The 15,206-nt window shown below is 37.4% G+C and overlaps 1 protein-coding gene across 1 annotated transcript; it reads right to left on the reverse strand.

Annotated features, from left to right (window-relative positions):
• Positions 1-4,501: 4,501 nt before the first annotated feature.
• On the reverse strand, positions 4,502-8,206 carry LOC108668209. Its single transcript, XM_018155382.2, has 3 exons — positions 7,822-8,206; positions 5,998-6,180; positions 4,502-5,778 (listed from the first exon to the last, which is right to left on the reverse strand). Exons 1-3 carry the CDS (start codon positions 8,153-8,155, stop codon positions 5,672-5,674), a joined length of 624 nt encoding a protein of 207 aa, XP_018010871.1. The 5' UTR covers positions 8,156-8,206; the 3' UTR covers positions 4,502-5,671.
• Positions 8,207-15,206: the final 7,000 nt, after the last annotated feature.

Raw genomic sequence — 15,206 nt, forward strand, 5'->3', positions numbered from 1 at the left:
ACTCACAATTTCATGACTTATATGCTATTGGAAAAAAATTATTATTATCTAATGCGACAAGTTTTTTCTACCCAACTATATGAAATTTATATTGATTATCCAATAGTTAATAAAACTGCATGATTGTTCCACTAAATTTCAAATTTATCCAAAAATGAGCAACTTTCAAGCAACCATATTTATTATATTTGAATATTTTTAATCTTGATTCTAATTTATTGATTCAGACACCGCACAATGGCTACTGTGGTCGCGCAGCCCGTCACCGCTCTTACAGAAAGAGATTAATAACATAATCAAAGTAGAACAAGACTTATTGAGTTATGATAATCAATATGCCTTTAATTTCAAATTCGTATACAAAATAAATGAATTGCTAACCAGACTACTGTTTCCCTTTCCTTTGTATTTGTTCAGAGGCGACACCATGCAAATCATATGGATTGAAGTAGCGACACCAGTGACAGTGTGAACTTGAGTTGGTCTCAATTATATCGTTGATACCTATATGCGATAAATAAAAAATACGTATGTATAATATACTTACCGTACTTGCGAACTTCGATCACTGATAATAAGACTATAAGTTCCACGTTTATTCCGGAAACAAGGTTATGAAGAAACCCGTTTAAAGCTGTTGGCTGAAGCGTTTCCGAAATGTTGCCACATGATACACGTGCGAATGCTCACATAAGGCCGCCTCTAGACGGTGACTGTTGTCTCGCAATATTAATACTTAGTAATAGTATTGATCGAGTTTGGCCCATACGATATGCTGTACACAATATTTTGTAATTATAATATCTCAAAAATATATTGCTTCTTGCTAATCCATGATAATGATGGTAAAATTGCAAAATTCCCGGTCTGGTGGTCTTTATCGATGACTTCATCTGGTTATGTCAATTACGGTTTGGTGTTTTGGGTAAAAAGTTAAATGACTAATTTGTCGAATATATTGAGAATTGCGGTCCAAAAGCTATGTTTGATATAAAAATTAAAGTATTTTAGTAGCCACGCGAAAAAGAATGGGACGGTTGGATTTTCTAATCATGAAGTGCCAAGAAAGAAATATTTTATCAGGAAAAGTAAGCTAATTCACCTCAATTATTCTGCAATTCAGTGCAATATTTTTCTCTATATAATGACTCACTTCAATTACGACAAAGTTTATTTGTCTTTCCTGTTGGCACGCTGCTATATAACCGCAATTTTCAATTACCTGAGCGATTTCGTAAACTAACATTCAAGCAAAACGCAAAAAAGCCATAAAATGAGTTATTAATCTAGATTTGATCTAAAACAAGACTTTTTACCCTCTTGATGCATTAAATGGATGGAAATGTCAATGATTTTTAAACTAGGTCCAATTAAGCTCACATTTTCCATGAGTGTAAGTAACAACTGATTTTTTTAATTTGCTCAAGTTATTACAACAATTTATTTATTTCATTCGAACATGAGAAATAGGTGCTCAGTAGTTGGTATAATATGTAGAAGAGGCAGATTAAAAATTCTCCTCATTAACAGTAGGTGCACGGGTTTATTCATCATATGCTAAATTCAACATTCTATATGTCACGTTACTCGACTCGCATTCCGTCGTATCACATAGCGAACGTACGCGTGCTCATTCATCGACGCCCTTTATAAAACGGGAGATGGTCATGGTTCGTGCGTTTACCCTGTTTATCCTCTGACCAGCCCCATCACGCGGTTAGCGTCATCAGCGTTTGACCAGGGGCATCATGACGAAGCTTGACCAGCTGCTCTTTTTAATCATATTACGCAGATTTGGCCTACCGGGCAATTGACTTCCAAAAGAGGCTGGTAAATAGCAGCTAAACACCCTACGTGGCCGACTTGCACCTAATTCACCCCTAAGCCGAATATAATGCCACTGAAACGACCTTAATCGGCACGAAAAATTTGACAGGGAATCCTTGAATTTTCTTCACTTTAAAGTTTTAAAGTTTGTTATAATTCCATTTATATCAGTTCCTTTGTTATCAAAATAGAATTGGTATTCCTAACTCTATAAAATCGATAGATCTCCCAACCTAAAAAATTATTATCCTTAAAGCGGTAAAAAGTCTGTTATGATTTCACATGTATCAGTAGAGCCGACGTAGTACTTCAGTATAATTCATAACGTTTTAAATTCAATTCGAAAATTCTCCCAACCTAGAAATTTATTCACTTTGAAGCGGCAAAAGCCAAAAAGTCTGTTACAACTTCACGAGTATCAGTTCAGCCGCTTTTAAAATAGTATTAGAATTCATAATTTTTTTACTTCAACTCTAAAGTTCTTCCAAACCTAGAAATTTATTCACTTTATCACGGCCAAAAGTCTAATATAATTCCACTAGTATCAGTTCTGCCGTTTATAAAAAGAATTAGTACTAGTAACTTTTTAAATTCAACTCGAAAATTCTCCCAAACCAGGAAATTTATTCACTTTGAAGCTGCAAAAAGTCTGTAATAATTTCACAAGTATCAGCTCACCCGTTTCTAAAATAGAATTAACATTCATAACTTTGTAATTTCAACTTGAAAGTTCTCCCAAACCTTGAAAGTTATTAACTTCAAGGAGGCAAAAAGCCTGTTATAATTTCACAGGTATCAGTTCGGCCGTTTCTAAAATAGAATTAATATTCATAACTTTTTAAATTAAACTCGAAATTCCTCACAAACCTTGACATTTATTCACTTCCAAGAGGCAAAAATCTATTTTAATTGCACAAGTATCAGATCGCCAGTTTCTAAAACAGAATAAGTATTTGTTAATTTTTGAGTTAGTGAAAATTTTCCCGAATATTGAAATAAATTCACTTATAACAGTCAAAACGTTAATCTAGAACTGCAATTAATACACCGCAATATATACATCATTCATTCGACATAGTGCGTTCTTTTCCTATTGAAACTGACATATTAATTTAAATTAGCTCAAACTTACTGTATTTTGACAGCATCAATTACGGTGTGAAAGTCAGATATATAGTAGCCTCCCAATCAAGATTTGACCATACCAGGAAACTTCCTAAATATTCACAGAGATTTATGTCGCTTCTTTGAGGTGCAATAAGTTTCCTTGAGCTTCATATATCGTCGAACAATGTTGTCGATAGTCAGAAAAAATTAACTTTCTTTTGACAATTTTGCAGGACAAGGAATTCATCAGCGTTTATAAATGAGATATGTGTTCTATATCTGCGTTTAAAATGAAGATATAGAACTCACTGATGATGTTCCTTCTTCGTTGACTGGTAAAAGATGTACATTCAAAAAAGGTGTCAGGAAAACATTTATTTCAATCAATAATCGAGAAGTGTGCGGGTATAGAGGGTAGAGCTAGCAATGTGAACAAAGGTGGTCGAAAAGAGTGTCTATAGTGTTGTGAACGCAACATTTGCCTTGGGATGCTAGCCTAGTTCTGTGGTCCTGCCAAACTTTTTCGTTCATTCGTCATCTGTCGGCTGCAGAGTATAGGCCGAGCTAAGATCAGGAACGAATTTTGGCAAGCCTAGTTTTCATGTTCGAACATTTCTTTGTTGTTTATAGAAAGCCTTTGTAATTACTTGAATATTTATCGAAAATTGTTTATAAATTCAATAACCTTGTTAATTTGAATAAAATTTTGTATTTGTAACGGTTTCTTTCCAGAAACCGTGACTTCTGGGAATATAAAGCAAAAATGAACCCTGGATGAACGCGTATTCATTAATCCATTTTTGTTGTAATTCAATTAATCCCTGCCATAAACAAAAGTTACGCTATAAAGCACGAAATAGGCCGCAACAGCTATTATTTTATCACACTTCACGTAACCTAATTTTTTATTGTAATCTAATTTTAACATGAATAAATCTATTAAAAATCGAATTAAAGAACAAATAAAAGCGAATAAGTCCCAACAAAAGTCCATTAACCGCAAATAATGCAGGACGTCAATCCAGCACGACACAATTTTCACACGCTACGAAGAAACCTGACTATTCGCTGTTCGAACGAACTCAAGATTAAATAACTGTCATTCTTCATGCTTCTTTATTTGTAATTTACTGCATCAAGATCCAACGTGTTAGAAGAGAAAGAACGATGATTTTTACCAAGTATTACCTTACACTCTACCTATAACCTACTACAAAGTAATATCTCACTAACTTGACCGCGGCAACACAAAGTGACTATATAATCATAGTGTTACCTCATACTGTCCCTATTTTCTAAAATACTGAGGATTAACGCTAACTCAACACTGGCAACACGCAGTGACAACATTCACAATGTGTTACCTTATTTGCATTCTAATACGAAGGAATATTTCACAAAATCAACGTTGTCAACAGACGGTGAATGCATTAAGTGAGTAAATCCTTGCTGCGTGTAACTAAATTTTACGGTAGCAATTCGCTCTAGCCTCAGAAGCCCTGTACCAGAGCTGGACAGCGCTACTCTAAAATGCAGCGGCCGCTACCGCTACCGCTAAACCCACTAGATTGTAGTGGGCGCTACCGCTACACGTAGCGCGCTACTGCCCACCTCTGCCTGTAACCAGAGATCACCCTCGCTGCGGTTCCAAATGCCTGCAAACTCCAGTTAAATGCTCGAAGAAAATACATAAATGGTTTTTTGTAATCGTTTTATTATATTTAATGATCATATTATATAACGGTTATACTTTTTAAAAAATTCTGAATGCTTCGTGCAGAAAGATCTATTCCCGCAGAAAATGTTTTTTATTGCGGACCAGGATTTTTTACAAAAGTTTCGGAAAAGAATTCATGAGCATTTATACTCAGAGTCGTTATTAATTAACACGGAAGGAAAAGCCAAGATGCATGTAAAGCCAATACCTGCCGATGCTGCTCTTTTATATCTGGTTTTCACACTGCCTGTTAATAATTAAAACAATGTATCGGCCCTCATTGAAATATCAATACTTTTTAACTGCATCATTGTACTTGATGTTACGGCTGCGTCATTATTGTTCAAATGTGCGAGACATGGAGATACCATTGCGTCATGGTGGCAGTAATTGTTGCACAGCGCATTTATCATTGCGGTTGCATCATTTTATTTCTGGCCTTTGATGCATCACAGTCTGTTATTTTTCCCTAGCTGCTACGGCAACTACCGAAGACCAGAAAATGCATAAAAAAATAGCTTTGAATGCCACTAAATTTTGTTTCAATTATTTTAATCGATGGTCCCTACATTTCAACTGTCGTCACTCAAATCATGTCGCCCACTACTGCTTCATTACATGTACTATCAATGCATCTCTGTGCATATTAATTGTGAATTACTGAATCAGTTATACGGACTAACTTCATCATGAAAATAGGTTACAAATGATCCACCGAATTTGTTACAGGTCTTTAAACCACTCCCGCACAACTGATCCCTGTACTAACGATCCTGCTATTACATCGCTATTGTGTTGGTTAGTATTTCAAAATTATATCTGTCATTATATAGGTTTACTCTATATCTGTTATTACGGTACTGCATTATATTACTTGACTATCGCACCGGTCTGTCATCACTGTAGTGCACAGACATAGAATCTCTGATTGGCACATGACGTGTCAACCAGGACGGCCGGTGATGTCCCAACGTACATGATGGCCGCACAGTCCGAGTTATCGTTGGGGTCAAGAGATCCTCAAGGCGCCGTGCCGGGCACGCCGGACATGACTTGGCCGGTACGCCAAGTCCACACGAGGTTGTAGCGGTGAACCCCCACGTGGTACAAATCACTACTCTTGCCAGCTGATGTAAAAGAGAATGGACGCTATGAAATTAAATAGGAAGGTCAACATTTCATCCCAAGGGGCATTGACGAGTATGTGCAAATAAATGCAGCCGTAAGGCAATCTCGACAAGAAGTATAAGAAATGTTAATTCAGAAGCTGTAATACAGAACAAGCTGCAATTCATCACGTTCACTAGTAATATTGTAATACCTATATCATTTTCATTATAACATACACGGTACGAATGACGTTCGATAGACGTAGCCAGCGAGCTTCTGGAAGTTGTCAGCGTAGAGAGAGACGAGCTGGGAGCCTCCAGGGCACGAGGCCTGAGCGACGTCGTACGTCACTGCGGTCTTCACCACAACCACGCAACCGACGTCCTCAACCCAGTCGAAGGTGGCCGGGCAGGGTATGGCTGTCGGTTTTGCTTAATTTTAATTCGAATGCCATCGATTAACTTTCATATATTATTATCAAATGAAGATTAGATACTTTAATTCTCAAACACAAAAATTACCATTTGAGAAGACACGAAAATAGTAAATTTAGCCAAGCAGGAGAGTGTTTTCATCTTTCGTGCTTGTACAGATGCAAATAAGCGATCATATTCATTTCATAATATATATTCACTATTTGGCTTCTGAATACAGTTGAATAATTGCTCTGATGTATAGTAAATTTTTCTTCAATTCATCTCGTTATATTTATAACAATATCACCTGTGTGCTTCACTACTTTCAACTTGCATCTGGAGATGACTTTTCGTTCTTCATAAAGCTTCAAATTCGCAATATACTTCCTACTATCGAAGAATTGTTTCATTTAATCGGAAAAGTTTTGAAAAATATTGTGTTCAAAATAAAATCTCAGGTTCAAAATCAAATCAGCAGAAAACGGTTCGCTCAATGTCTTTTACTCTTAATGACTGTTTTTGTTGCCTGTTTTATGAATAAACTTTGATTGTTATGAATTGTTTAGAATAGAATAGAATAGAAGTGTCGGCGTTGAAGACATAGGCCCATGGCCTGTTGCCGATTCTTGAACTTTTCGTGACTTGATTCACAAGGGATCCGGCCTTTGGAACCCGATCTTTCCATAACTGACGATTGATTGAGATAGCTGCTGGACTTATTGCCTGCTCCGTAATTTGCTAGGCATTTTAAGACTGAACATATGCTCCTGCATAGCTTCGTCTAGTCTGTTTTTGAAGATGTTCATACTCGGAGCTTCAACGATGCTATCAGGGAGGCTGTTCCACATGTCGGTGACTCGAAGCGAGAAGAAATGTTGTCGCATGGATGTGTTCCAACGCTGTTTTTTTAGTTTATAGACGTGGCCCCTGGTGTTGGTTCTTATTTCAAATTCTAGTAATCCTTCTGGGACCTTGTATAAGCCATGAGTATATTTGTATACTTCAATGAGGTCCCCACGCAGACGTCGATAATGGAGGCTTGGAAGCTTCATAATCTCTAATCTTTCCTCATAGGACTTGCCTTTCAAGCCCGGAACTATCCTTGTTGCGCGTCTTTGAACACTCTCTACTAAATTTTTGTCCTTTTCAAATTTCGGTGACCACACGACGTTTCCAAACTCCAGGTTCGGGCGCACGACAGCAACAAACAACTGCTTCATCGTTTCCAAATCTAGGAACTCGAAAGAGCGTCTGATCAGTCCAAGTCGTTGATTGGCTTTATTAACTTGACCTTCAATATGCTTAGAAAATTTCAACTCATTGTCGATATTAACTCCTAAATCCTTTTCCGTTGTCGACTTCGACATCGTCACTCTGTCGTTGCAACCGTGTCTTCTCATATTGTAATCTTGCTGTTCATTATTCTTGCCAAGGTGGATAACTTTACATTTGTCAGCGTTAAAACGCAGCTGCCACTTATCAGCCCAGTCAACCAGCCTGTCAAGATCACCTTGCAACTGTACTTTTTGCGACGTATTCTTATTTTGGATAAGACTCGTAAAATGCAGCATGACGTGAATATGGGTAAATTGAACAGATGAAATTTCTAGAGGAAGATAAATCAACGTATTTTATTTCACTTACCTACGACTTTTGAACGCTTATACTCTTGACCAATGTAGCAGTTGTAATCCCTGGATCGTGAATAAGTTCGGTTGAACAAGGCCGGGTACGTGGAGTTCAGCAGCAGGCACTGCCCGCTGGTGCTGTGCACGCACAGAGTTGGGTAGGCGATGCCGTCCAGAGCAGCCAGTTGTGAGCAGAGGATGACGTTCACGTCAGAGTAGTTCTTCGATGCCACGCCAATTGCAAGAAGTTGTTCCACCGCTACAGGTATGAAAGCGTAAGAATAAGAAGTTTCTTGAATAGCTTCGACCAATGTAAGTATGGCGGACGCCAGCAGTGGTGCAATCTCCATGACTTATTATCCCTCGTTCACCAAAGTAATTTTATCGTTAGGCTATCTGAAAAGAGGTTAGAAAGTTCCTGAAATTTAAATATTAAATCTCAGCTATGAAAAAATAACAGATAATTTTTGTAAATTTCGAATTTTTGTAATAAAAAATTTTTCTCAAAGAAACGAAAATCCAGCTTTTGAAGACGTCGTAGTTGAAATAAGGAGTTCGGATACGGGAAAACCCTTTGGTTCGGAATCAACTTTGTGAACAAATAAGGTGTTCGGGTTACCTCAGCACTGAAATTTTTTGAACAAGTAGGTAGGTCTCTGCGTATACTTCATATTTTCGCAAAAACAATGCAGCCTGATACGGAATAATTAGGATTGCTGAATTATTTTCTGTAATTAGTTAAGATACCGAAGAACCCTGCTCCCTTGCGAATGTGCTCCCTTGCGATCAGCCGGATTATCAAAACATCGCTAAGTACACGTAGCGACTTACGTGTGGCGTAAGTGCTGATGTGAAGAAGTAACTCTAGCGGTGGTATTATCAAAAAATTTGCGCGGAAGCTACGTACAAGAAGCCGTACATAGCTCTACGCCTGCTCGGAGGTGTCGTAAATGGAGTTACGTAGACGTTTTGAGTGTGCCGAAGCAATATAAAACTATTGATTTACTTGCAACACGGTGAGTTGTGATAGAATTTTGTCAATAATTCAACATAGGCATAATATGTGATCGTGCTAAACGGTTCTTTTTAGGAAAAAAATTCAATTAAGTTATGCCAGCTAATTTTTTTCTTTTTGTGCTATAATTTGCAAGCAAATCTTGATATTCGTATCTAAGAGTTTTATGATCATTCACTAAAATAATATCTTCATTACTTTTTGATTCAAAATTAAGTGGAGTTTGACAAGCCAACCATTTTTCTAGCTACGTACACAAATTCCTTCCTTTCTCCGCTGATAGTTGAACTCCAACTCAAAAAATGTTCTTATTCTAGGTAGCTCTCTAAAAAGTCCTCAAATTTTGAATGGGGAAAATGTAATTTTTTGCCTTGATTACAAAAAATTACAATCAAGGCGTTGTCATTGCTATTTAGACAACGTCTTACTCATTTCTCCATATGCTCCCTAGTCAGTCATCGCAGATGACGCTGACACAATACAACCTCCTTTCAACCACGCGCACAGCGTACTGAGTCGACAGGAGCTAGGAATGGCAAATTCGAAGCCTCTGATTGGTCAGTTAGTTGGATAGTTTTGATAATACCTTTTCAGATGAGTCTTGCGTAATACAATTTTGTTAATGCCAAATTTTGACTGACTTAGGCAATACGTAACTTTTTGAACGTAAGTACGAAAAGTTACGTGTACTTAGCGAAGTTTCGTTAATCTCTGCCCAGGTAGACTTACGAATCGTCCAATCGGAAAAAAATGTTTTCCACTATACAACCGTGGTCTGCTGTACGACCCCGGGTACTGTAAAAAAGACGTATTGGCAAAACTAGTGTCTGTATCTATTGATGATAAATTGGACATTATAAAAACCCTGGGGCCGGCATTCAATTGCTGATTTGACCAAGGAAAACGGCCGAAAAAAGCAAGATTTCCGCGATCTTGGGTCAGAAAGATGCCTTATTTAGCAATTTAGCATGAAAATGTTTTATTTCTTTCAGCCTATTGGAAGTACCACATCCACGTAAAAGGTCTAACTTTATTGGAGGTACGACACGGATCGGAGTGCTTACCATTAATTTTAAAGGGAAAAATAATCTCCGCTTTACGAACGAACTGCTATACGAACCAAGCTCTAGCACGAATAAAGTTCTTGAGGCCAGGTTTCACTATAACCAGTTATAGATTTCTCCTCAACAATATAATAATTTGCCTGTTAAATTAGAGAGCTCTAACTATATTTTCGACGTTTTCAGAATTCCCAAAATAGTTAGTCTCCGCTACGTCGAGGAAATTTTTAAGTAAACACTCGTGATTTGTTGGTCATTTGAATAACTTGAAGTTTTTCCCCAATTAAATCAATTTAATTTTGCAACTAAGTACCGGACTACATACTGCGTTGTTTAGTAGGAACCAACACTTAGAGAGATGCCCTCACCTCAACGAAGGATGGCATAAGACTGAGAACAAACCCAACGTGGCACTCGAAAAAGAGAAGGGGCATAGTTTTCTAAAGGCACGTGTGCATCTCTAGGTAACGTTGTAGGGAAGGATTAAATATTGAAATACAATCAAAACTAAGGTGGCAATTTATCTGCAGCCCAGACTTGCGCACTGGTAAAAATCATGGCGAAACAAAATCGGCCGACGGAAAGCCTTCCTAGCGCCGCTCTTAAGTCGCCCAAAAGTTTACGAGCTGCGCCGCGGTGAGCTCATAAATGAACCAATTTAATCTCAATCTTGAGCATTGGCCTGAAATTGCCCCCTGCAAAGTTTTATTAATACAGTCTACGACAATGAATTTGACACGACACACATTCATGCGCACCAGTTTTGTCTGGCTACATGACACGTGGATTTGTTTTGAAAATATTATACAAGTGAATTTGTTGGAGTTAATTGCTCCTTAAGAAATTTTTTTTTTGTTTTAATAACGGTCACCGTTAGATTAGCATATATAGCATACCAATAAGTAATGCTCATTTTTTGAATCGGTTGAATAAATTTCACGATGCTTTTGTATTGTAGTTCGTAAGGTGACATCGTTATGTGTACGGCTGGCCAGCTCGCTTTAAACAGCTTTCCGATATATCTTGCATTCGGTGCTTCGAACACAGCCTTCAAAACATATGAACTTTTGTCTCTAACGAAGAAACCGATGCAGAAATTCGAAGAACCGATGCAGAAGAAATATTATCTAGATACTCATCTGCCATTCATCTCTCATTTGCCGATATTGTCATCAATAGCACGTATGTTAATTAGTTAATTAAACCTGCGCATTGATCAGCGTCAGTCGTTTGGGACTGAGAGTAAAAATACCCGTCCTTCACTAACCCAAGTCTGACCTTAACACAATCGGATATCGATTAATTTCGTTATAGCCCTATCATGGAAATTAGGTTGTGATAAAAGGATCATTATGACATATAATCAAGCACTGTTTCAAGAGACGGTTTGAAAACTGTAATGTGTTTTTATTATTACATGTTAGAGCCCAATCACGTATCATAAATACCAATAAAACTGTAATGTATCTTGATAATTACATGTTAGAGCCCAATCACGTATCATAAATACCAATAAAACTGTAATGTATCTTGATTATTACATGTTAGAGCCCAATCATGCATCAATAATACCAATAAAACTGTAATGTGTCTTGATTATTACATTTTAGAGCCCAATCATGCATCAATAATACCAAAGACGTCATTTGATTCTCGACTCTCAGATCTCCCAATTAACGCTTTAGTCTTTATTGTTCATCTGCGCCGCCGTACGTTGATTTGTTCGAAATGTTGCATGTCTTTCATTCCCAGTGCATACAATTTAGTTAACAAGTTTGATAAAGTTTGATAACTGTATTCGAACTGTTATATTCGTATGTATTCTTTACTGTTACATGTTATAACAGTTCGAATATCAATGAGTGACAACTGTTATACGCAGACTTGGTTCTTCGCTTTGATAGTTGAAATTCACACTTTTGACTACAGTAATTTGACTTTATATGCTCAGGTCTAACGTTATTGGGAGATTATAAGTTGAAATATTTTTCTCGAGTCAATATGCCTTTTGAGGATCGTTTCAATAACGATCGAAATTTATTGAGGATCGATATCAAAATAAATCAATTCGAATTACAATTGTCGCACGTTGAAGACTTTCACATATAATTTCACTCCAATATGACATTCAAAAATATTCGGCACCTTCAGTCTTTAAATGCTCGACTACTTCGTTGCAACCCCAAACTGCAATATTTCTCCAGCACCAGCGCTAAAATATCAACTTTATATTTAAATATTTAAAATTCCTATCAGACTTGAACTGCAATATTTCTCCAGCACCAGCGCTAAAATATTAACTTTATATTTAAATATTTAAAATTCCTATCAGACTTGAACTGCAATATTTCTCCAGCACCAGCGCTAAAATATCAACTTTATATTTAAATATTTAAAATTCCTATCAGACTTGAACTGCAATATTTCTCCAGCACCAGCGCTAAAATNACGAGTGGCCTTCAGTTCATGCACACTCTGGTATCATGGATACGAGTGGCCTTCAGTTCACGGTCGAACACCGCAGCGCAATTGCGACTTGCGCTTCGCAATAGGCAATTTAATTCACGAATATAGCAGAACTGACAATGGGGTGAGTCATCATTTCATTTTGTTCAACCGCATTACCATTTCTAATACGCTCGTGGTTACTAAACCAGCAGCAGGTTAACCAATTACACTAAATGGTTTTACAGTTACTATCCACCAAATAGCCTGTTAGTATATCATTCATGAATTAGCGGCTTAATCCTGCGTTGCCGGGGTTAGGTAATCCTTGTAATATGATAGTGCCGCTAGCTCAAAATTCTACAAAAAGTCTTTTAAAAATACGAGAAAAAAAGGTTCCTATAGACTCATTTAACACGGAACTCATTTTGTCTTTTGTATATTGTTTTCAGTTATAACTCTTCGTGAGGTCAGGTGAAGTTAAAGCCTATTCGTGAGGTCAGATGACCTCTCCATGACGCGAAAACATCATGCCTACAATATAACTGCGTGCTGCAGTTGCATGGCTGGACTGTGTCTGGCGTGGCAGCCCAAACTAAGGGTCCTAAACATTTATTAAGAGTGCGCAACCTCACGAAGACTCTCATATGAGCTGGCTTTGACGGGAACGTAGCGTAGCGACGTTATCATACGGGATCGTACAGTAATCTGTGAATAGCTGGAAGTATCGGACCATTCTACTTGTCTGAGGCAGTCATGCACAAGGAAGCTTTGCTATCACTACTCAATTCATTTCGCTCCTCATGCCTATTCAATTTGTACCTGCCTTTGACTCATTGTTAATGTCGACTCATAGTAGAACCTGGGTTTAAGCATTCGTTAATTCCAGACTTATCCATCCGCCACAGACTTAACGCTTGACTTGAGCTAGAGGATAAAGATTACATGGATGTCATTAGTTAATACTGTAACGAAATGATCCTACCGCAATGATTTGTCAAGACTACCAAAGATGATGAGGCGACAGAAGCATTGCGTAAATTGAAATAACGGCATCATGCAGGGTAAAACGGCCAAATTTCACATTCACATCCATAAAACTTCCTAATTCTTATTAACGTTTACAGATTGTTACTTATTAATCGCAGCCCATAAATTATCGCGCCTAACCACCTTTGCAATCATGTCCTTCGAAATGAGTCTCATTTATTTATTTTTTTCCGTGTGCACTCAGCTGAAGGAAGTCTGCGCGTTGAGCGTAGACAGCTAACGTGTCTAAATGGCTGAATGAAACTAAACGAACCTGTCCAAAAATATTCGTACCTGTCCAAAAATGTTCGTACGCCGTTTCCGTCTAATATTGATAAAACTTTTGCTCGGGCGATGCCACCTGGAGGATGACGTCATTTCTGGATATAAACATAAACGCTGAATTTGCCACCAAATTTTAATTTAACACATATGAGGACGTTGTTTCTAGCCGAAATATTATCGTTATAATATTGATAATATATCAACAACACCGTGTACACATCGTGTCAACAACATCGTGTAATAGTAATTAAACACACGAACGACATTCACATACTCTATAGTTTTCATCGTTGGTTCCAGTTTTGCCGCGAATACAGAGGCGGCTCTGAAGTCATTGGATATGAAACATACATCAGTTCGATTACCGTCTGTGTTTTTGGTGAGTCAATTAAAAGATAATAGACAGTTAATACCAACTTATTTATAATTTTTAATAATGTATGTGAGAGGTGGGCCATATGAATAATTCGGAGCTTATGATATCATAGGCGTGCTCTTAGTATACATTAGCTACGTGAGGAATTCTATGCTACTTATACCAATTAAAATCCAGTATTAATTGGCCGTACGAAAAATGCTTGAACACCAACACCTTGACAACGTAGATCAGTTCTTCATGCAACCAGCTATGCAACCCTGCGATTGCACGTGACCTGCAAGTGGTGATCGCAGATGATGGCGATTTTTAATTCTTCACAAGTCCCTTCTTTGAAGAGTAGCAGAAATTAGTAATACCTAGAAAAGTTAGACACAAAAGTGCCTTTTCATTAAGTCACGATGTAGAAAGTTATGTTAAATGGTTGGTTTTAATTTCCAATGCATGCGTGCTACCGCGGTCGATTTAGCTAAGTCGTCGCGCGGTCCGAAGCGATCTCGAGTTCAAATCCTGCTACGGTCGAATGGTTGTTACAGCGGAGAAAATTAAAGGTGAGTGAAAGATGGGGTCGCAAATAGTATGTCTATATTTAAATAATACAGGTCAACATGACCTGCATAATGACATATGACCTAAATATTGGTCATATGTCAACATGATGTGACATTTTCTGAGAGCTCTTCATGTTGTGATGAGCAATGTAAAATTTTCAATAAATATTTAATTTTATACACCAAGCGATGCCATGCATTTTCTTCGGAGTTATTTCCCTATAATACCAATAAAGGGGCGTTTAAAGCTTTAATTGGCTATATCTTGCATATGAATGATTACAATTGTATTGTTTAATACTTTAAATTCAATTTAAAGTTATCTCAAATTTTAGAATTTTATCCTTTAATTTTTTACGCGAACTAGAATTCCATTTGTGACATCATTCGTCTGCTGTGAAAAAAGTTTTTATGATGTTTCTCAATAAAATTATATATAACTGCTTCCATACATATGAGTTAAGTTTAGTGGCCACATGTTTACTAGCGCTTCAGCTAATTAGCTATCTCGCACCGCAAGTCAAGATGAACATCCCCATCGAGGTGGAAAGTCGCAATAATCAAATTTTGTTCAAATCAACGATCATTCGTCACCCACAAGGGCGGAAGGTCTCAATTCAATGCATCATTGCACCACAT

This window comes from Hyalella azteca, unplaced genomic scaffold (genome assembly GCF_000764305.2).
Source record: "Hyalella azteca isolate HAZT.00-mixed unplaced genomic scaffold, Hazt_2.0.2 contig2140, whole genome shotgun sequence".
NCBI classification, from domain to species: Eukaryota; Metazoa; Arthropoda; class Malacostraca; order Amphipoda; family Hyalellidae; genus Hyalella; species Hyalella azteca.